At 49.8% G+C, this 20746-nt stretch overlaps 1 protein-coding gene across 1 annotated transcript in view; it reads left to right on the top strand.

The window, feature by feature from the left end:
- Positions 1-291: 291 nt before the first annotated feature.
- SMOC1 (SPARC related modular calcium binding 1) overlaps positions 292-20746 on the top strand; it is a 163641-nt gene continuing 143186 nt past the window's right edge. Inside the window, exon 1 of the mRNA XM_075532192.1 lies at positions 292-390. Within this exon, the coding sequence (XP_075388307.1) occupies positions 292-390 (99 nt within the window). The remainder of the gene's footprint in view (positions 391-20746) is intronic.

Here is a 20746-nt window from a genome sequence, read left to right as displayed (position 1 = left end):
TTCTTAACGGGAATTCCCATGGCTCCGGCGCTCTGTCCAACCTGCTGCCGCCCGGGTCCCGCCGAGCGCGGCAGGCGCCACGCGCAGAGCATTCGCTAGCGCTCCGGTCCCCTCGCGGGACGCTTCCGAGCGAGTCGTTTGTTCGCAGCCTCCGACCGACCGCGGCCGCCGCCTGACCGCTGCTTGCTCCCCGGACGCCTCCGCGGCCCGCGAGTGAGAGCTGGCTGGCAGGCGCGGTGTGCACCCCGCGGAGCCCCCGACCCCTGCCCGCTGCCCTGCCCGGCTGCGACCATGCTGCCTGCGCGCTGTGCCCGCCTGCTCACGCCCCACTTGCTGCTCGTGTTGGCGCAGCTGTCCCCGGCTCCCGGCCACCGCACCGCCGGCCCCAGGGTAAGTGCGCCCCCATCGCGCGCTCGCGGACTTCCCGGGGAGGAGCGCGCCCCCCAGCCCGCCCGAGCCGCGCGCCCACTGGAGCTGGGGGACACCCTGCTTTGCCCCCCCCCCCATTTTCTCGGGCGGGGAACGGGAAAGGACGCGCGAGAACGTACCCCCAGCTCTACCCCCCCCCTCACCTAGCGCCCTGCGGACCTCTGGGCTCAGTTGCCGCCCGTGGATTTTTCTCCCATTGTCGCCCCTCCTTCACCTCAGCCCCTCTCGAAATATCACCAGTGAGTTTTCTCCCCTAATCTCTCTCCCACGGCATTTTGCACCGGGACTCTCCGGGCTGTCCCCCTGCGCGCTGGAGAACTCGCTCTCGGATCCCGCGGGGCTTCCCCCTGCGCCAGCCCTCCCGCCAGAGGCGCCCCGGCTGTCCCCCGCCCACCCCCCCACCCCACCGCCCAGCGGGCGTGCTCGGCGCGGTGGGGGCAGCGCTGCTGCAGGAGGCTTAGGTTACCCGCCAGCCACACTAGGACCTTGTGGTGTTGTTTGTAAAAAGCATTCGCTGCTTGTAAAACCCACGGGCAGATAATTTTAATGCTCCACCCCGTGCTGAGTACAGCCCCGGAGGAGGGGGTGGCAGAGGTGTGTGGGTGGGGGGGGGGGGACGTTGCAGAGGGAAGCGTTGGGCTGTTTTCCAGAGTCTCTTGCACCGGGGCGGGATCGGTGCCAGGAGGCTGAACTACTTGCTGAACCTTGGTCCCATTGGCTTTTCTGAGCGATCTGAAAGGTGCCAATTCCGTACACAGGATGGGCTGTCCGGGGCCTTGTAAAATCAGAACCGTGTGCATTTCGCGTCTAGTCTATTGCTCCCTCTCTTCCCCCAAATTGGGCTACCAAAGGATACCGTCCAAACCACCTAGTGGTCCATTTGCCCAAATGGTCAAGAACCAGCTTGTGTCCGCGCAGCCCGCTCTCAGGGGCGCGGTTTGTCGCGGCGGACAGCTAGCCAGCAAGCCCCTGCGGACGTGGTTGGGGTTTTTGTAAAAAGAGCGGCGACTCCCCAGTCGATGTATGCTTCCCTGGATCTGTTCGGGTCTCCATGCCCACCTGTTCCGATGGCAGTCAGTCTTCAGAGCATTTGGGAGTCATCTTTATAGCGGTGGTGTGGGCAAGGAGGAAACCTGGCCAAGCTGGGCAGCCTTAATGACTGCCCAGATGCGGCCTGATCACCCCCAGCCTGGCTATCATCGTGCGATCAGTGTTGCAACCACTTAGGAAAGAAAAGTGTTTGTCCCCGTGCTGGGCTGGCCCTTACTTTTATGGCCAGATGTGCAACCGCAGCAGTTAAAGTGTAGCAGATTAGATCCAGGGCGTGTCATAAATCCTCGACAGCAGGCATTCCCAAAGCTGGGGCAAGGAAGGGCTGGGAGGGGGGCTGAGGGGGGTGACTTTTATGGATGCAGATGAGGCTGCCTTTTAAATGAAGCTGCTCGGTTTGATATTAAGACTCGCAGCTCTTAAACTCCGAGGTCAGGCAAGCCAGGGCATTCCCTGCAATAATTAGGAACAGTCAAGACAGAGATGCAGACCAGAGCACCGGGGCTGAAATCTGGATGTCCGCCCACATGCCCGTGGGAAGGAGAGGCCTGGAGACAAATGGCCGAGGGCATGCGAACAGGCTCAAGCCATATGGCTCCCTTTCCTGGCTTCCAGGACAAGAGGAAGCAAGTTTAGGGCAAAGCTCAGGACTCTCAGGAAAACAGCCACCATCCTTGGTTTGTCAATTTGATCAACGCGATGGGGCATAAATGGGAAGAGCACACAGGCTTGTGTGTGCGTGTCCCAACACCCCTATCCCCTCCCCTCCCCCTCTCTCACACACGCACACACACAGAGGCAGACACTCGTGTGTTTAGGAAGCACTGTCTTGAGCATGTGGCTGCATTTATAGGTAACACTTTACCTGGACTCGGCGTTCTCTGACCGATTCTGCTTCTAAGAACACGGCAAGGTGGATCGCCTTGGTGCTAGTTCACCCACAAAGAGGTAGGACTCAGAGGGGCTCAACATGTGCTGGAGTCACTCGTGGTGCCCCCATCGCCCCGGGACCCAGACCCCAGTGATGTAGATTTACAAACTATGGGCGCCCACACCACCAAGCAGCCCCGTAGCATGCGTGTCTCATGATGCGTGTCTTCGCTCCGAAGGAAGAGATGTGCACTGTGAGGAAACACGGGGCCCAGATGAATCAGGACAGCTTGACTGACATTCTAGTTTGGCATCCGTGTCACTAAAAGGGGATGCGTCTGGGTTTCAACATCTCTCCAAGGACTCCCGATTTCTTCTGTGCTCTTGATGGCCCTGATGTGCAGCTCTGGGTGGCAAGGGGTGATGTGTCACAGGAGGAGCAGAAACACCTGGCAGCTTGCAGCGTTCCCCCTGGGCACCCTGAAGTCTCTTCTGCTAATCTTTGGAGTGACAGAGGCTTAAGGATTGCCATCTTTTCCAGCTGGCACTCTGGGAAACCGAGATCGTGCCCTTTTGGTTCCTCTTTATCGGCTCACTAATTGAGCTCCCCCGAGGCCTAGACCCCGATCCTCGCTCCCTCTTTGCTTCCGGCCTTCAAATTCCCTGACGTTTGTTTGACTCTGGAAGCCAGCAGCTCTCAAGTATCAGATTGGAGCCTATTATGTAGGAAGCACCTGATTTTTTGGTCTTTCCGCCAGTGTCGGATTACCCAATAAGCAAGGTAAGCAGGGGCTTACTTGTGCCTACTTACTAATCTGGAGTGAACAGTTTCACATTTTTCCCTGCCACATCAAAGATTCTGCTGCGGGGTCTGGCTGGCATCTGCCTCTCTTGCAGTCTCTCAGCAGCTTCCCCCAGAATCACAGCCTCTTTTCAAATTTACAATCCCTGACAGGGACGGAGAACCCAGTAATCGAGAGAAGCTCAGCTTTACTTGTGCTGATTTACTAAGCTGCAGAGGAGCCTTGGTGGCCGAGTAGGTGTGTGTTAGGCTGCTGACTGCATGGTCAGTAGTTCGAAATCACTACATGCCCCTTGGGAGAAAGATGAAGTTTTCTATTCCCATGAAGAGTTATAGTCTCAGAAGCTTACAGGGGCAGCTCTACCCTGTCCTATAGGGTCGCCATGGGGCAGAATTGACTGGATGCCAGTGAGTTTGTTTGTTTTTTTGTTTTGGTTTTGAGTGAACAATGCAGATTAGAAGGTAAGGCCAAGAAAGCCCGTGCTTACCTTGCTACCCGGATAGCCCACTCTGGCTCTCAGTTCTGAGTGTTTTTCTGCCTGGGATGCTGGTCAGAGTAAAGAAGGAGGCAGCCACTCCTTTATTCCTGCACAATCTCCTGACAGTGTTTTGGGGGAGGATGGGAGGCGCTCTCTCACAGGCTCAAGAGTGATTGATGGCCAGGCATTGTTTGATCCTTTGTCCTCAGCACCAGAGAACTGGGTGAGGGCAGGAACTGTCTCCATCTCATCAGCCAATGTTTCCCCAACCCTATGCACAGTATGGACCTCTGGTGGGAACTTACTTTCCTGGTATTTGTGGAATGAGCAAATAATGGGTTATGGGCCAGACTGCTAATCTCAAGGTCAGCAGTTCGAACCCACCAGCTGCTCCAAAGGAGAAAGATGAGACTTTCTGCTGCTGTAGAGATTTACAGCCTTCCTACTCAATAATTGCTTTCATGAAGAGAGCACCGATGATATGGGTGTTAGAGCAAATTGGGGTGAAGAAAGCAGATGGTGCCCGGCTATCAGAAAAGAAAAGCTCCTGGAATCTTAAAGGTTTATATTCAAACAAGCAGCCATCTAAGCAAGGTGTCAACTAAGTCCACATGGATGAAGCACACCTGTCTGTGTGATCCAAAGGTGACAAAGAACAAAACCCAAATATGATGGATGGAAAAGTATCAGAGGTTAAATTGTGAGTTCCAAGGCTAGAGGGGACAGTGGAAGCCCAAAATTCATCTGCAGAGTACCTACTCAGATGAAGCCTCTGACAGATCCCCTCTGACCCCAGTCGAGGAACTCAACTAGCCTTTCTACCAGACAGAGACAACTGTACCCTTGACTATGGTGGAGGGAACAATGGTATAATATGATACCTGGTCAGCTTGACCCATGCTGGATTTGGTCTAGGTTTAAATATTTCTTGATGATTTGTCAACAGAGGTGGTCTATATATGTATATTGTTTTTATTGCATATTTGGTACATTTCCAAGTTTATGAATCACAGAAGGGGCAGATGTACAGAGGTTTAATATCTTATGAGGGGTGCAGGGGGTAGGTTGAGGAGAATTGGGGAGAAAATAATGAATACAGGGGGGGGGGAGGATGCCCTAGTAGAACAAATTGTGGAAATGTACATGCAACTTTTTTGAAATATGACTGAATTATGGAATTGAATAATATGTTAATTATATCTCAATAAAACTATTAAAAAAAAGACTTCCAGCCTTGGAAACCCAAGGAGTCAGTTCTACTCTGTCCTATATGGTCAGAGGGAACCCACTTTCTTAGAGACCCTAGGAAATGCAAATAAGATGGAGACAAAGCTGTAAATTGGAATAGATTTGATGGTAATGAGGCTTCTCTTTCTTTTTTAATGCATGCATGATAGTAATTCATTTTCTTTGCTTGTTTTTGCATGGCTGGGGACAGGAACCTTAAAAACTTAAAAAGTTGGACGATCAAGAGGTTAGAGTGAGAAATTTAATTCTTGTTGGTATATTTGCTTGTTCTCTCTCCTCTTGCTTGGTCAATTCATCCTTCAAAGCCCATCTCCAACGTTTTCCCAGGAGCTTTCCCCATAAACGCCCATTTGCTTAGAGCTCATCACACTCCTGTTTGAATAATCAGTTTTCTATCTAGTTCACTTGTGTTCTTAGCTTTTCCTGATTCCCGTCACCAGGAGGGTCTGAAGGCCAGCATCCTCTCTCTCTCTCTCTCTTCCTTCTTTGCTTCCTTCCTTCCTTCCTTCCGTCCATCCTTCCTTCCTTCCTTCCTTCCTTCCTTCCTTCCTTCCTTCCTTCCTTCCTTCCTTCCTTCCTTCCAGCACTCTCCTGCCCTTCTACCACTGCAGCCCCTCGAGGCGATGCTGGACTAGGTGGCCGCAGCAATGGGTTGCAGCATAAGCACAATGGAAAGGATGGTGCAGGGTTGGGCGCTGTTTTCGGTGTTGCTCATGAGTCCCTGTGCGTCAGGACGGACTAACCACAGCTGCCGCGGTCACCATAGGCACGATCCCATCTTGCTGAAGAGACAAACTATAAGCCCCTAGGGCAGAAGAGAGGCCTTCTTCATCGGGAGTGCTTGTGGCATTGTACAGCATGGAACAGATATTCAATGACATGAACTGGGCTTCAAACCTGAAGTTGGTTAATTATAGTCTTTCCCCTCCACGCCTTGTCCCCCTTTTAGGCTTCTTTTCGTTTTTCCAAAGGTGTGTGTGTGTGTGTGTGTGTGTGTGTGTGTGTGTGTGTGTGTGAGAGAGAGAGAGAGAGAGAGAGAGAGTTGTGTGGAGGGTATGGAGGTGCAGTGTGTGTGTAAGTTGTGTGGAGGGTATGGGGATGTGGTGTGTAAGGTATGTGTGTGTGTGTGGTGTGGAGAGTGGGCTGTGTGTGAGTTGTTTGGAGGTATGGAGATTGCGGTGTGTGTGTGTGAGTCGTGTGGAGGGTATGGAGGTGCGGTGTGTGAGGTGTGTGTATACGTGTGGGGGGTGTCTGGTATGGTGATGGGGGGTTTGGGGGAGAGTAGATGGAGCAAGCATGTTTGGAGAGGGAATCTGGCATTAGCTGCTTTCTGCTCCCTGTTTGTGTCTTTCCTGCCTGTCCAATGTGAAGCAGCTTCTAGAGCCTTCACTTGCTCTGTGTCTACACCTGGATCCTGTGCTGGCGTCTGCACAGACGCCCTCCTTCCGGTCTGAGTGCCTGTCAATGGACCTGACTTCTACATGGGGGACTTCCATGAGACACTCCTCAGGCATTCGGCCAAGAACTTGACTTAGCATTCTGATAGAACCGTTATACTTCCACAAGTCTGTGATGTCTTTTAAAAAAAAAACCAAAAACACAAAAACTCGAGTGAGCCAGAAAGAGGGAACCCACTCTCTTAGAGACCCTAGGAAATGCAAATAAGATGGAGACAAAGCCTAACATGTCCTGAATGGCCCAGCAATTCCACTTCTAGGTTTATGTGCCCAAGAGAAACGCAGGCCGAGCAAGGAGACACGGGTGACTACTGACAGCTGGCCTCCAGCGGGAAGGTGAAGACTAAGCCGGGATGCATTCCCACCGTGGAGCTTGCTACGCAGTCCAAACAAAGGGACTGTGGCGCGTGCAAGACCACGCATGCGTCTTCACCGTGCGATACAAAGTAGAAGACAGACGCCCAGCCATGCAGCAAGGTGTCTCCTAGAAAGCCCCATGGCAGAAAGGAAAGCACTTAGAGACACACAGCCCACAACCTGACCAAATAAGAACAGGCAGGTGAGGAGGGAGGCTCCCAAGGTGAGGTTGTCAAGGGCGGGAGGTGGGTGGCTTGCTTGGGAAACTAGGTGGTTAGTTAGTATAAGTTAGTGTCAATCTTAGCTTCTGATTAGCAACAAAAGAAAATAATAAGGGAGTGGGGGGGGAACGGGTTCAATAGCATCTGCTCACTAGGAAAGATCTAATAAACGATTCAATGAAAACTACACGCGCCGAGTGTGACGTGGACTCAAGATGATGATGGATTCTCTCTTTGCCCCCGAGGTCAAGCCAGCACACATTTCTAGAGTCAGGGACTTCATTCTTGGCTCCCACTGCCTCTCTGCCCGCTTCCCTGAGGTACAGGCAGCCCCATCTGCAATATCATGTGGGGGAGCCAGTGCTGATTTTGTTTCCATTCTTGGGGGTTAGACCCAGAGTGAGCCTCAGGCCTGGCGTGGAAGGCTCCGTTGTGGCCTAAGGGCTCCTTGGCAAAGCTGAACTGGCAGTGGGCAGTCTTCCTTAGGCTCCCAGGTTTCCATGTGTACTTGAGCCGCCATCCCTGCAGAGCAGGAAAACTCACTGGCTGAAGCTTGGGGCAGAAGCCCTCGGTGCCAGCAGGGGTGGGGTGGGAGCAAAGGGTGGAGAGGCCTGCTTCTCCATTCCAACCTCTTCCCCCACCTCCTCGTGCAGGCGCTGGGCGAGTAGTGGCTGGGCCCTGCGAGCAGGTACAGGGTGCCCTTTCTCTGTGGAGCACATAGAGATGGATTGTTCAGGCAGCCAAGCCCCTGGCATTGCAGCTGCTGGTGGTGGAAGAATGTCAGGATGGAGGGCCCCTCCTTCCATGTTTGTCGCCGCAACGTGGTGGTTTGGGAGAGGACAAGGGTCGAGTTGCTGGTGTGAAATCGATGGAGCTGGTTGTGAGTAAGGCCTGCCAAACAGGCTTAGCATTGTACAATGTGTGCTCTGGACCGCGCATGAGTCAACCCGGGGAGAAGAAAACTGGGGTCCCAGCCACGCTCCAAAGTGGCCCCGGAAGAGCCCCAGGCCACGTAGGCCCTGTACTAATAAAGGGGCTTGCCTTCTGGTCTACACAGTTCTAAGCTCGGTTGTCAGATCTCAGAACCATCCTCCCCTTGGCAAACGTGCCTCTTGGAAGGCCCTGTGCTCTGTGCACTCTCTAGCTGTTGTCCCAGCCATCCCGATCCCAGAGCCTTTTGTTGTGGAGCCAAGGTAGGGGCAGCCTGAGTGGAGCATCCAGCCCCATGCTGGCTCCGGAGGGCGCTGCACCGCAGGACCAAAGATAGAACCCAAGACAGAGAAAAGCATTTTAGGTCTTTGGAAACCTGTTCAATAACGTACAAAGGTGAGTTAGGATGCTACTACCCCTTCCTTTTATTTTATTTTAAAAAATTGTTTTATTAGAGGCTCATACAACTCTTATCACAATCCATCAATTGTGTCGAACACATTTGTACATTCATTTCTCTCATCATTCTCAAAACGTTTGCTCTCCACTTAAGCCCCTGGCATCAGCTCCCCTCTCCCTTCCTGCTCCCCCCTCCCTCATGAACTCTTGATAATTTATGTTATTATTATGTCATATCTTACACTGTCTGACGTCTCCCTTCACCCACTTTTTGGTTGTCCGTCCCCCCAGGGAGGAGGTTATATGTAGATCCTTGTGATCAGTTAGCCCTTTCGACCCCACCCTCCCTTCATCCTCCGGGTCTTGCCACTCGCACCACTGGTCCTGAAGGGATCATCCTCCCTGGATTCCCTGTATTTCCAGTTCCTATCTGTACAATGTACGTCCTCTGGTCTAGCCAGATTTGTAAGGTAGAATTTGGATCATGACAGTGGGGCGGAGGGGGAGGAAGCATTTAGGAACTAGAGGAAAGTTGTGTGTTTCATCATTGCTACATCGCACCCTGACTGGCTCGTCTCCTCCCCGAGACCCTTCTGTATGGAGAGTTACCCTCCCTTCTTGAAGAAACCATTTTGCATCAGACTATGGACCCGATCCTACCAGAGAGTCTCAACATCAGGTCGCTGTCACTGATTCTTGGTGACACTAGGCACCACAGAACAAAATGTGACCTGGTCCTGCACCCTCCCCAGGATGGGGACTGGATCAGAGCCTTGAAATCCATGGAGTTTCATTGGCTGGTATTTGGAAGGTCATTGCTAGGCCTCTCTTCCAAGGCTGTCTTAGTCTGGGAACACCGCTCCCACGTGTTCAGCCTCCCCAATAGACCGAGGCAGCCGTGTATGAAGTGCATTGGCTGAGAATCGAACTCAGAAATGGACTTAAAAAAATCACTTTAATTAAATTTAAGCGGAACACCACCTGTGGCTAGCGGCAACATTGGTCACTAACTGAGGTGCCCTGATCACTCTGCTTTTCCTGACACCGCCCCCCTCCCCTCCCCGCCTCACCTCCGTCTGGCAAAAGCCTGCCACTCAGTGGCTAGGCTCAGAGCCCACTTGCACAGACCCTCTGTACTCACCCAGGCAGAATTCCCTCCACCGGCTCGGCTCTGGCACCCCTGTGGCAGGCCACTGGATGTGGGGGAGTGTGAGCTGGAGCAAAGATGTGGGAGGCAGACAGACTCGAATTTGAATCTGGCTGGGCCACTGATGAGCTTGAGCTAGTCACTCATTTAACTTTTCGCACCCTCGGTCCAGAGGAGACTACGGGACCGGTGATGCAGGATGGGGGTGGAGAGGAAGGTGTTCATGTTTACTGTATCCCTTTCCTTTGGCTGCTTTAACACATGCCCACAAGCGTACTGGCATAAAAGAGCACATTATTATCAAGCAGTACTGGAGGGGCGAAGTCTTGCGAGTGGGGCTCATGGGGTGATAGAATCAAGGTGTCAGCAGGGCTGGGTTTCTTTTGCGAGATTCCAGGGAGAGAATCCATTTTCTTACTCCTCCCAGCTTCTAGAAGCCACCTGTGTTCCTTGACTCCTGGCCTTCTTGCATCTTTCAAACCAACAATGGAGGCCTGAGCCTGGTTAGCGCCCTCTCTCCAGGATGGATCAGAATCGACTCCATGGCACTAAGTTTGGGTCTTGAGTTCAAACCTCATTGAAGGACCTTTGTAATATGTTGAGCCCACCTGGATAATCCAAGATAATCTCTTTATACTAAATTAGTTGATTAACAAGCTGACTCCCCTCCTTGACACTTAACATAGACTACAGGTTCTGGAGATGAGGACATGGGCATCTCTGGTAGGCCTGATTCTGCCTACTGCATTCACTGTGGTAGTTACTTAATCTGATGTCAACTTGAGAGACTATTAAGAGTGAAGGGGTGGAGTTTAGCCTGTCAATCAGGTCACTGTTTTACGGCCTCATTTGGGAGTGCTAAGGAGATCAATAGCTCGCTGGAAGCTGGACACACCCACTCTCTGCTTGGTATTACTGATGACAAGATACATGGAGCTACGCCAGAGCCCTGGAGCTGGAGGAGCCACATGGAGACCCACGCCAGTGCTACTGGACACAAAACTTTTCCCCCACTGGCCTGTGATCTTCCTGCATTTGGTGTCATTGCATGTGCTGTGTGAGTCTGAAAAGGAATTTATAGATTGGTATTGGACATAGGGGCTAATATTGGACTTATGGACTTGATCTGGACTGAATTGGGATGTTTTCTTAATGTACAATTGCTCTTTGGCATAAAGTTCTCTCTTCTACACATATGAGTCTCCCTGGATTTGTTTCTCTAGTTTACTTGGACTAACAAATTCACTAAGGGTATCTGGTCCGGTGTCAAAGGCGCTCTGGTGGTGTAGTGGGTTATGAGTTGGACAGCTAACCACAAGGTCAGTAGTTCTAAACCACCAACCGCTCAATGTTACAGTGCTGGAAACTCATAGGAGCCGTTCTGCCCTGTCTTATAGGGTTGCTATGAGCCAGCCTCGACAATGCCAGTGAGTTTTTTTTCAGTATTGTGAGCCTAAAAAGCCTGATAAGGAGCCTTGGTGGCATAGAGGTTATGCATTGGGCTGATAAGTGCAAGATCAGCAGTTTGAAACCACCAGCTGCTCCGTGGGAGAAAGACTGGGCTTTCTACTCCCGGAAACAGTTACGTTCTCAGAAACCCACAGGGGCAGTTCCACCCTGCCCCATGTGGTCACTATGAGTCAGTATCGACTCGATGGCAGTGAGTTTGTTTGTTTGAGTCCAGAGCCACGTGGGAGAGTAGTTAAGTGCCCACCTGCTAGATGAAAGGACAGTGGTTCAGGCTGCATGTGGCCATTTGCTTCCATAAAGAAGAAAAGAAACACAAGAAACCCACTGCCATCCAATCAAACCCAACTCATAATGGCATTAGATAGGGCTTGGGAGAGTAGGATATTCATGGGAGCAAACAGCCTCATGTTTCACTCTCACAGCTGCTGGTGGGTTTGAACGGCTGACGTTGTAGTTAGCAGCCCAATACCTAGCCAGCAGTGCCACCCGATTCCAGCCTTGTTAACCGTCTGGGGGAAGCGCTACTCTTTCCTATTAGGCCCCTATGAATTTGAATCCTCTTTCTCTTTTGGTGGTAATAGGGTGTTTGGCTCAAAGGAGGTACTTAATAAGTGAGGGCCATTATTATTACCTGGATCTGTTCATTTCTTTCTATTAGAGTGCTAGTCTCTCAGTGGTGGCGTTGCCCCAGATTCTTTATGGACTCTGCCCTGCTCAAGAACAGGTGCTTAGTAAATGTTTATTGAATAATTGAATTTTCTATAAATGTAAGTCTTGTCTTTCCTTGTAAAGATATATTGGATAGTAAAAAGAAGCAAAATGCCAACCAGGATGGACGGTCTCCTTTGTGGGGTGTGGGGAGAGGGAGAGCTGTTTTAGGGAGAGGAGCATGGGATGGATTACATGTCAATGCTGATCATTATCATGGGGATTGATTTCAGTGAACTGTCATCGCTGAAATAATGTGTAAAATAATGTTTATTAATCAATAAAATCTTGTGTGCAATGATCATGCTTTAGTCTTAGAGGAAAATAATTAAATGCTTAGAATCCTCACGACTTAAAAACACCCCCAAGTAACCAAATCACCCTTGGATTCAGCCCCCCCTCTGACAGAGTCAGTCACTGCTCAAGCTGATTGGCTGATATTTGGGCTAGTAACTCTTTGTAGCAGCTTCCTGCTCATTTTCAGCATGCATTGCGCTCAGTCTGCTTTCAAAGGACAGCTTTCAATTAACTTCAGCAGGACATAACTGTTAAAGAAAAAGTAGTACCTTTTTCCTGCTGCGTGGAATAAAAACTTGTACAATCGCCTTGTAAACCTACAGTAGAAATTGTGCACACTCTCTGACTCTATCATTCCACTTCAGAATATATCCCAGAAAAATACACTGAAATAGATATATATAGAGATGTGTTCAAGAATGCTCAGAGCCGCCTTTTAGGTAACAGTAACACCCTCATGCCCACCCGCTGGAAACAACTTGAATGTCCAGGTTGGTGCTTGAGCACTTACTGAAAGGTTGGTGGTTCGAAGCCATCCAGAGGTTGCCTTAGAAGACGGGCTTAGAAATCAGCATCTGAAAGGTCCTCGCCTTGAGAACCCCGTGGTGCACGCCTCCTCTGCATGCTTGGGATAGCCATCAGTTGGAATCAACCAGACCACAACTAACAAACAGCACAGCACTGAAAATAGCTAATGTGGAGTGATAGTCTGCGAGCTCTGGTAGCACTGTTGGGTAAGCATTGGACTGCTAACTTCAAGGTTGGCTGTTCAAACCCACCAGCTGCTCCTCGGGAGAAAGTTGAGGCTATCTGCTCCCATAAAGATGAACAGCCTCGGAAGTCATCTATGGCTTGGAATCTTCTCAGGGGCAGTGGGTGGGTGGAGGCATACACTATCCTGGATCGACTTCGTAATCAAACGTCGAATGAAAAAAGGCAACTTCCAGAACCATGCATACCTTTGGTTATCATTTGTATGAAGGCTAACAAATGCATGCAAACACAGCACACGTTCAGAGATGCATACGTGTGTTTCCATTCATGCCAACAATCAAGGCAGTGAGAAGGATGATTCAGGCTGGTTGTTACCCAGAGTGTGGAGGCCAGGAGGGAGAGGACTGAAGCCTATGATACGCAACTTGTGAGTATCTCCAGATTTTAATGGGAGACTGCGAGTTTCTCCTTCTTTTTGTTTAAGTTGAAGAATGGTTAGTGCTTGGTGGTTTGAATCCACCTGCTCCTCTGTTAGAGGAAGATGTGACACGTTGCTGCCGTGAAGATTTATCGTCCTGCCATCTCGTCGCTCTCTGTTCTGTGAGGTTACTGTGAGCTGGAGCGGACTTGACAACAATGGGTTTGGTTTGGGGTTAGTGGCTTTTCTATTTGCTGTCTTAGAAGACTATATATGTACATATTTCAAAATGTTTGTGGAAAAATTCTGTTATCTTTTGATTCTACTTTTTTCCCCCATGAATATCTTGAAGTCGTCCCCCCCACCCCACCCCGAGATATTTAAATGAATACTTTCTTTCACAAGGATCAGAGCAAATCTGGTTTTTGTTAGTCGAAGGTGACAGATGTCCCAAATGTCCCACTGTTCCAAGCTACTGTGCCATGTCATCATCCCTGACATCAGCCACCTCCCCACTCCTGCCCCTCAGTGCTTGCCCTCTGGTCGTTGGGTCTTGTAATTTTCTGCAGAGTCTCAGAGAACTCATGAGCCATGCTTAGATTTAAGTGGTTTATTGGAGAAGTAATTGGGTGCAACTTGGCATTAGGAATGACCCCAAAGTAGCGAGGACAACGCAGGATACGGTTCTTGATCAGGACAGTGTCTTCTTTCCCTCTGCTTCTGGGCCATGCTCGGGGCCTTTTTTGGACAAGTGTTATAAGTCTTAGCTACATGGGTTGGCTGATTAGTCCCACTGTGGTCTGGTGCTGGCCTCTGGCTCGTGCTGCCTTGAGCTGTTGTCTCGAGCGCCACTGTGATCTCCAGTGGTCTTCCACATCATAGCTCTTCCCTCTCTTCGTCCAGTTCCTCCCAACAAAAGTTTCATGCATCTGACGAGAACTAGTAGCAAGCCGTCCAGTCCCTTGGGTGAACTACAAGCATCTTATTTGCAACGTCCCATCCAATCCTTGAGCGGGTCACAAGACTCTAGCTCCCAAACCAAACTCACTGCCACGGAGTCAACTCTGCCTGTCAGTGACCTTCCAGTGCAGAGTAGAACTGCCCCTGTGGATTTCTGAGGTTGTAAATCTTCATGGAGCAGAAAGCCTCCTCGTCCTCCCAAGGAGCAGCTGGTGGTTTCGAACCGCTGAAACCTGGTGGTTAGCAGCCCAACTCATAAACCCCTGTGCCACCAGGGCTCAGGGTCATAGACGTGATTAACTGTACCACATACTACTCACTATATACGACGTACGTCCTGTTTGGCAAATGCTTGCTTCAGTATGCTTATTAAAAATAGATAGTCGTTTCAACCTACCAACATTTTACATCTTTACTTAGCTAAGACTGTCACTACGATTTCTGGTTTGGGTGCTGGGCTGAGAAAGGCTTCCCTTCCTCAGATGATTAAAATGAAGGTAACTAAGTTTCTAAAGACTCAAGTTCCACCAGCAGCGATATCTACGCTACCCCTGGTCAGTTGCTGTGGGGTCTGTTCAGACTGGTGTGCAGAGTGGAACTGCTCCTTTGTGTCAGTCCAGGTGGACTAGAGAAACAAGTTCAGAGACACTCATCAGTGTATAGGAAAGAGCTTCAGATAAAGAGCACATTAACAAAACATCCCAGCCGAGTCCAGATCAAGTCCGTCAGTCCGATATTAGCCCATATGTCCAGTACCGGACTGTAAATTCCTCTTCAGAGTCACGCAACACATACAATGACTCCGAGTGCAGGAAGATCACAGGCCGGTGGGTGCAAAGTCTTGCGGATCCAGTGGCGTTGTAAACATCTCAGTGCTGGCAGGGGTCTCCACGTGACTTTCCCAGCTCCAAGCCTCTGGCTGCCATTAGTGTGTCTCCATGTGGCTTGTCAACAGGAATGTCTCACAGAGAGTGTCCATGTGTCCCGCTTCCAGTGAGCTACTTATCTCCTTAGCACCTCCAAATGAGGTCATCAAGCTGCAACCTGATTGAAAGGCTAGACTCCACCCCTTCACTCTTAATAGTCTCAAATTGACAACAGATTATGTAACTACCACATCCATACGTTTAAAAGCAGATCGCCAAACCTGTCTTCCGAGGATCCCCAGAGACAGCCAGTGATGTGGGCAGCAGATGGGTACTTAACCGTTCGTGCCACCCAGGAACTCCTGCATGACATACAGACGACTCATTTAGTACTTGATATGAATTGATGTTCATATAGCATTTATGCTCATATATGAATTAAGATGCTTAATGTAACCCTTGGAAAGAGTGCTTGTCCCTGTTTCCCAATAACATTTGGGAAGAAAATGAGTCAACTGGAAGTGTTCCATGAAGGTAATTACTTGGGGAAATTTGTCTAAAAAAGGTTATTTTGGGCAAGCAGGCCATCCTGGAAAGGACACTCGGACCTTGAGAAATGATTTGGACTTTTTTTTATCTTGGAGTTCTTTCCGTTCATTTAAAAATAAACCTTTTTATTAGGAAAACCTCCAAACAGACACCAAAAACAGAGAAGAGTCCAATGAGTTTCCCTGGAAGCCTCACCCATCTTCAACAGTGGCCTGTGAGATTAATAATCTGACGCTTGTCCACTTCTCTCCCACCTCGATTTGTATGGATCTCACTTTCTTACTGTCTGTCCGTCCGTCCGTCCATCCGTCCATCCATCCATCCATCCATCCATCCATCCATCCATCCATCCATCCTTTTCTAGGACACCCGTTGTTGTTGTTGTTGTTGTTAGGTGCCATGGAGTTATTTCCACGACTCATAGCAACCCTGTGCACAATAAGACAAAACGCTGCCTGGTCCTGCGCCATCCTTGCAATTGTTCCTGTGTTTGAGCCCATCGTGGTCTCCGCTGTGCAATCCAGCTCATCGAGAGTCTTTCTCTCTGTCGCTGCTCCCGCTCCTTCACCAAGGCTGATGTCCTTCTCCAGGCGCTGGTCTCTCCTGATAGCCTGCCCACATTATGTAAGACAAAGTTGTCATCCTAGCACTCTGGCCATACTTCCTCCAGGTCAGATTTGTTTGTCCTCTCGACACTTTGTGGTACCTCCAATCTTCCTCCTGCGCACTGACAGTCCACTGCATTGGCTCTTCTTTGGCCTTCCATATCCAGTTTTCACATGCATGCGAGGCGATGGAAAACACTATGGTGTGAGCCAGGCGCGTCACTGCTTTCCAACACTCTGGAGAGGTTTTGTGCAGCACATTTACCGATGCGGTGCATCATTTGATTACTGAACTACTGCTTTCAGGAGCATTGATTGTGGATCCAAGCAAGACGGGATCCTTGACAACTTGAACCTTTTTTTCCATTTATCATGATGTCACCTATTGGTCCAGTTCTGAGGATTTGGGTCTTGCTTACTCTGAGTTGTGTTCCACAGCGAACGCAATAAATATGTGTTAGAATAAAGACACTGGCACCGTAGTCTTAAAAACAGACATGGAAACCAGCAATTTTCATTTTGTGAGACACGCGCCCTGTCGGAGGCATGTGCTGCGTTGACTGGCACCGCCCTCCTGTGTGAGCAGACACTATTGACAATGAACCACACCAGGGGGTGGGGAGGAGTGTGTGTCTGCGTGTTCCCAACTACAGAAATGGACGTCCTCTCTTCTCTGCGCATGAACACTGGTTGGACCTTGGGAATACTGAAGCTAAGAGATGATGGGACATTCAAGGCAGAGCTGCATCCTAAATTGGGAAAGACCCACGATGGCCCTGACCGAAGAGCAAATCTGCCATTCTCAGCTCTCCCTGCCAAAGCACAAACCTGAACATGAGGATGCAGACAATGGCTCTGGGTTGCATAGAAACCTACATGTTCCTCTTGAGTAGTAGAGTGTTCACTCACAACTTCCCGATCTGATGGAATGTGTCAAGAGAACACATCTGTTCTTGCGTATCCCTCAATACCCAAACGGTCTCCTTTGTGCTGGCTAGGAAAATCTGATAACCAGGTGCCCCATTGCAAAAAGAAAGTCAGTTTTGCTTCTCAGGAAGACACAGCCCAGCTGAGTGAGCTAGTGACCATGTGCCACCATGGCCTGCTCTTGCCTATGGAACATGCAATCATGCCAGCCAGGAACTGCATGCCGTCAGTGACCTGGGCCTTCTCTAGGAGGACCTGAAGCGCAGCCACTACGAAGCTCAGTGCATCCTCTACACCTGCGCTTCGATAGGAATGCATTTCCTAAAGTTCAGTCTTGAGCTCATCTGAGATGTTACGAGATTCAGGAACCAGCATTTCCAGAACAGACTTCTGACATCTGGTGATTCTTATACATACTCTAGTTGGAGACCACTCCTTTAGGACAAAATTGTAGAAGGTAAAGGGAATAAGGATAGAAAAGAACGGAGCTCATGACCTGTCCAACCGGTGCAAGTTTCTCTAGTTTTCTCCCCCGACGCAGTAGTTACTTACGTGTGATAAGACAAGCTCCCTTGGAAAGAAAAGAGACACTGGAAGTCTCTGTCCTCTGGCCCTTTCAGGGATGGCCCCTCATGTTTGAGGACAAAGGAGCAGCTTGTTCTTTTAAAAAAAATAATCATTTTACTGGGGGCTCGTACAACTCTTATCACAATCTATACATACATCCATTGTGTCAAGCACATTTGTACATTTGTTGCCATCATCAGTCTCAAAACATTTTCTTTCTACTTGAGCCCTTGGTACAGTTGATTCTTTACAGATAAAAAACAGAATCTTAGCTGGGAAAATGCTGTTCTGAAGGGATGTTATCTAGTGTTGTGGACGACCCAGTCCTTTTAAGGGTCCTATGAAACTTACTGTATCATGTGAGTAAATTTGAAATGGAATTTTCTTTTCCCAGTCCCTTGTCCCAGACTCAAGAAGAGTCCTGGGACAGGAAGAGAAACGCTGCACTGGACGCCAGTAACAGTTTTAGGACATTCCGAAAAGAAGGAAATGGTTGGGTTGCTGAGGTCTATTTGTGCCTCTGACCATTTTTTTTAAATTTTAACAATTTATTAGGGGCTCATACAATTCTTATCACAGTTCATACATATACATACATCAATTGTATAAAGCACATCTGTACGGTCTTTGCCCTAATCATTTTTTTCTCCTCTTTTCTTTTTTTACATTTTATTAGGGACTCATACAACTCTTATCACCATCCATACATATACATACATCAATTGTATAAAGCACATCCATACATTCCCTGCCCCAATCATTCTCAAGGCATTTGCTCTCCACTTAAGCCCCTTGCATCAGGTCCTCTTTTTTTTCCCCCCTCCCTCCCCTTTCCCCCCTCCCTCATGTGCCCTTGGTAATTTATACCTCGTTATTTTGTCATATCTTGCCCTATCCGGAGTCTCCCTTCCCCCCTTCTCTGCTGTCCCTCTCCCAGGGAAGAGGTCACATGTGGATCCTTGTAATCAGTTCCCCCTTTCCAACCCACTCACCCTCCACTCTCCCAGCATCGTCCCTCACACCCTTGGTCCTGAAGGTATCATCCACCCTGGATTCCCTGTACCTCCAGCCCTCATATGTACCAGTGTACAGCCTCTGTCCTATCCAGGCCTGCAAGGTAGAATTCGGATCATGGTAGTTGGAGGGAGGAAGCATCCAGGATCTGGGGCCTCTGACCATTTTTTGTCTCCTCTTCTTAAGGAGGTAGACCACCATTCTTGTTAGGAGGGAGATGCTGCCTCATCCACCCATCCAGTCACTCCCTGCTTTATTCAGTCATTCACTGGTGGCTGAGTGGGTGGGTGGATGGATGGATTCATCTGTTGCCGGGGGCTTCCTTCGGGAAGGTGCTATAGCAAATCATCTTGGAATGGAACCCCCTGAAGTGGTCTGGGAATGACTGTTGGGAAAGGCATGGATTTTCACTGGGGTCCCTTCGTGTAGGGATGCTACAGTTGCTTCCAAGGTTTTATGAGCCGGCCTTTGATTGGGGCTTGGGAGGCAAGGAGGAAGTTGTGTTTGCATCCATTCCAGAAACAAAACAAAACAAAACAAAACACCATGCAGTTAAAAGACAAAGCATTCTGATTCTTATTAGGGGAGGGGGTGTCTTAGGGAACAACTTGACAAATGCCCGAGAGAAGATTTTTCTCCTGCCCCCCAAACTAAAGAAGTGTGCAAGTGCATGCTCCGAAGGCTTTGTCCTTTGTCTTTGTCGTCCAGGCACACAGCAAGTCACTCAGGGGCATCCACACCACCCTGCTGGGAAATTGGAATGTGTCCACTGGCAGAGTCGCATGGTGCACTGGTAGAGAGAGTTCAGTTCCTTCTGTGGTGGCAGTTTGCCCTGCCATCACGTTGAGACGCCAACTGCAGTAAACATCTGTTGTTTCGGTCTGTCCAGCATGCATCCTCTCTTTGCCGATCATAGCATTTCTGCTGTTCCTTGGGGAACACCCTTCCCCCACTGTGAGTCCCTGCCATTGAAGGGGGGTGGCGGTGGCTACTACACACTTCCTGGTTTCAGGGTAAGTGTGTGACCCAAGTTTGACCAATCAGTGAATTTACTTCTGTGGTTCAGGTGTGGTCATGTGGCCCAAGCTAGGGCATTGGATTCAGTTCTAGGACTTCTCGGGGGTGGGGGTGGGGGGCTGTTGGGGCAAAGAGCTGAGGGGTAGGTCATCAGTGAGGAGGTAGACCTGCCTGCGCTGCTTCCTATGAAGGACACGTGAACCGGAGAAGGACGCCTTACAGTACAAAACAAAGCGGAGCGAGGAAAGAGACAGGTTTCTGATATAGTTTAAGCCTCTGGACCCAGCTGATGGGAGAAATATGGGGTTTCTGCTCCCATAGTGAGCTGTAATCTTGGAAACTCACAGGGACCGTTCTGCTCTGCCCTATAGGGTCACTATGAGTCAGCATCGACTCAATGGCAGAGTCTTCTTTTTTGAGTTTGTGCTTCAAACGGCATTTCACCTCCCATTACATGAGGTGCATTCCTGTGGTAAATTCTCGTCAATGCCAGTACATTCCTGTGGTAGATTAAATACAGTCACAGTCTGTCTCTTTGTAGCATCTTCCATTAGAGGTGGGGTGCGTTTTCCCACCTCTTGAGCACGAGTCCTCCCGGGACTTGCTTTGACTCCTAGAATGTGTAGGGAGGAGTGTTTTGTGAGCTCTGGAGACTCGCCCCTTTGCCCTCCTGGCGTGATCCCTGCAGAGCACTGTGGACGGCCAGTCTAGCCCGTTGGAGGCTGAGAAGCCGTTAGGAGGAGAGCTGAGGGCCCGTGACCAACTGCTGGCACCAACTGGTGTGCATGTCGGCGAGGCCATCGTAGACCTTCCTGCCAGGTTGCTTACACGTCCAGTTGGATGCAACCGCAGGGAAAACCTTAGGGGAGACCAGCGGGGGAACTGTCAGTCGAGCCACAGAATTCTACGTTGTAATTTTAATCCACCGAATTTGGGGGTGGCTTGTTTTCCATTCTTGGCTCAACTCAGAGTTTGCTTTCTTTCGTTAGCGACAGGTGGAGTTCTGTCCGATACAGGTATGAGCCTTGCCAGAAACACACTCTTAGAATCTTCTCCCTATTTTTGAGTGGAATCAGCTGCCTTGATCCACATCTTCCATGAGTTTTTAGAAGCAGGTCATTTTTTCTAGTCCATCTTTGTCTAGAATCTTGCCCAAACGTGTTCGGCATTCGAGCAACACACAAGCCACCACAGAAGGATGGGGCTGAGGTGGGGGGTGGGGGTAGAGGGTAGCTGCCCTAATGT

This window comes from Tenrec ecaudatus, chromosome 14 (genome assembly GCF_050624435.1).
Source record: "Tenrec ecaudatus isolate mTenEca1 chromosome 14, mTenEca1.hap1, whole genome shotgun sequence".
In the NCBI taxonomy this organism is placed as follows: Eukaryota; Metazoa; Chordata; class Mammalia; order Afrosoricida; family Tenrecidae; genus Tenrec; species Tenrec ecaudatus.
The sequence above is the reverse complement of the archived record's forward strand: the minus strand, read 5'-3'. Positions and strand labels throughout refer to the sequence as shown.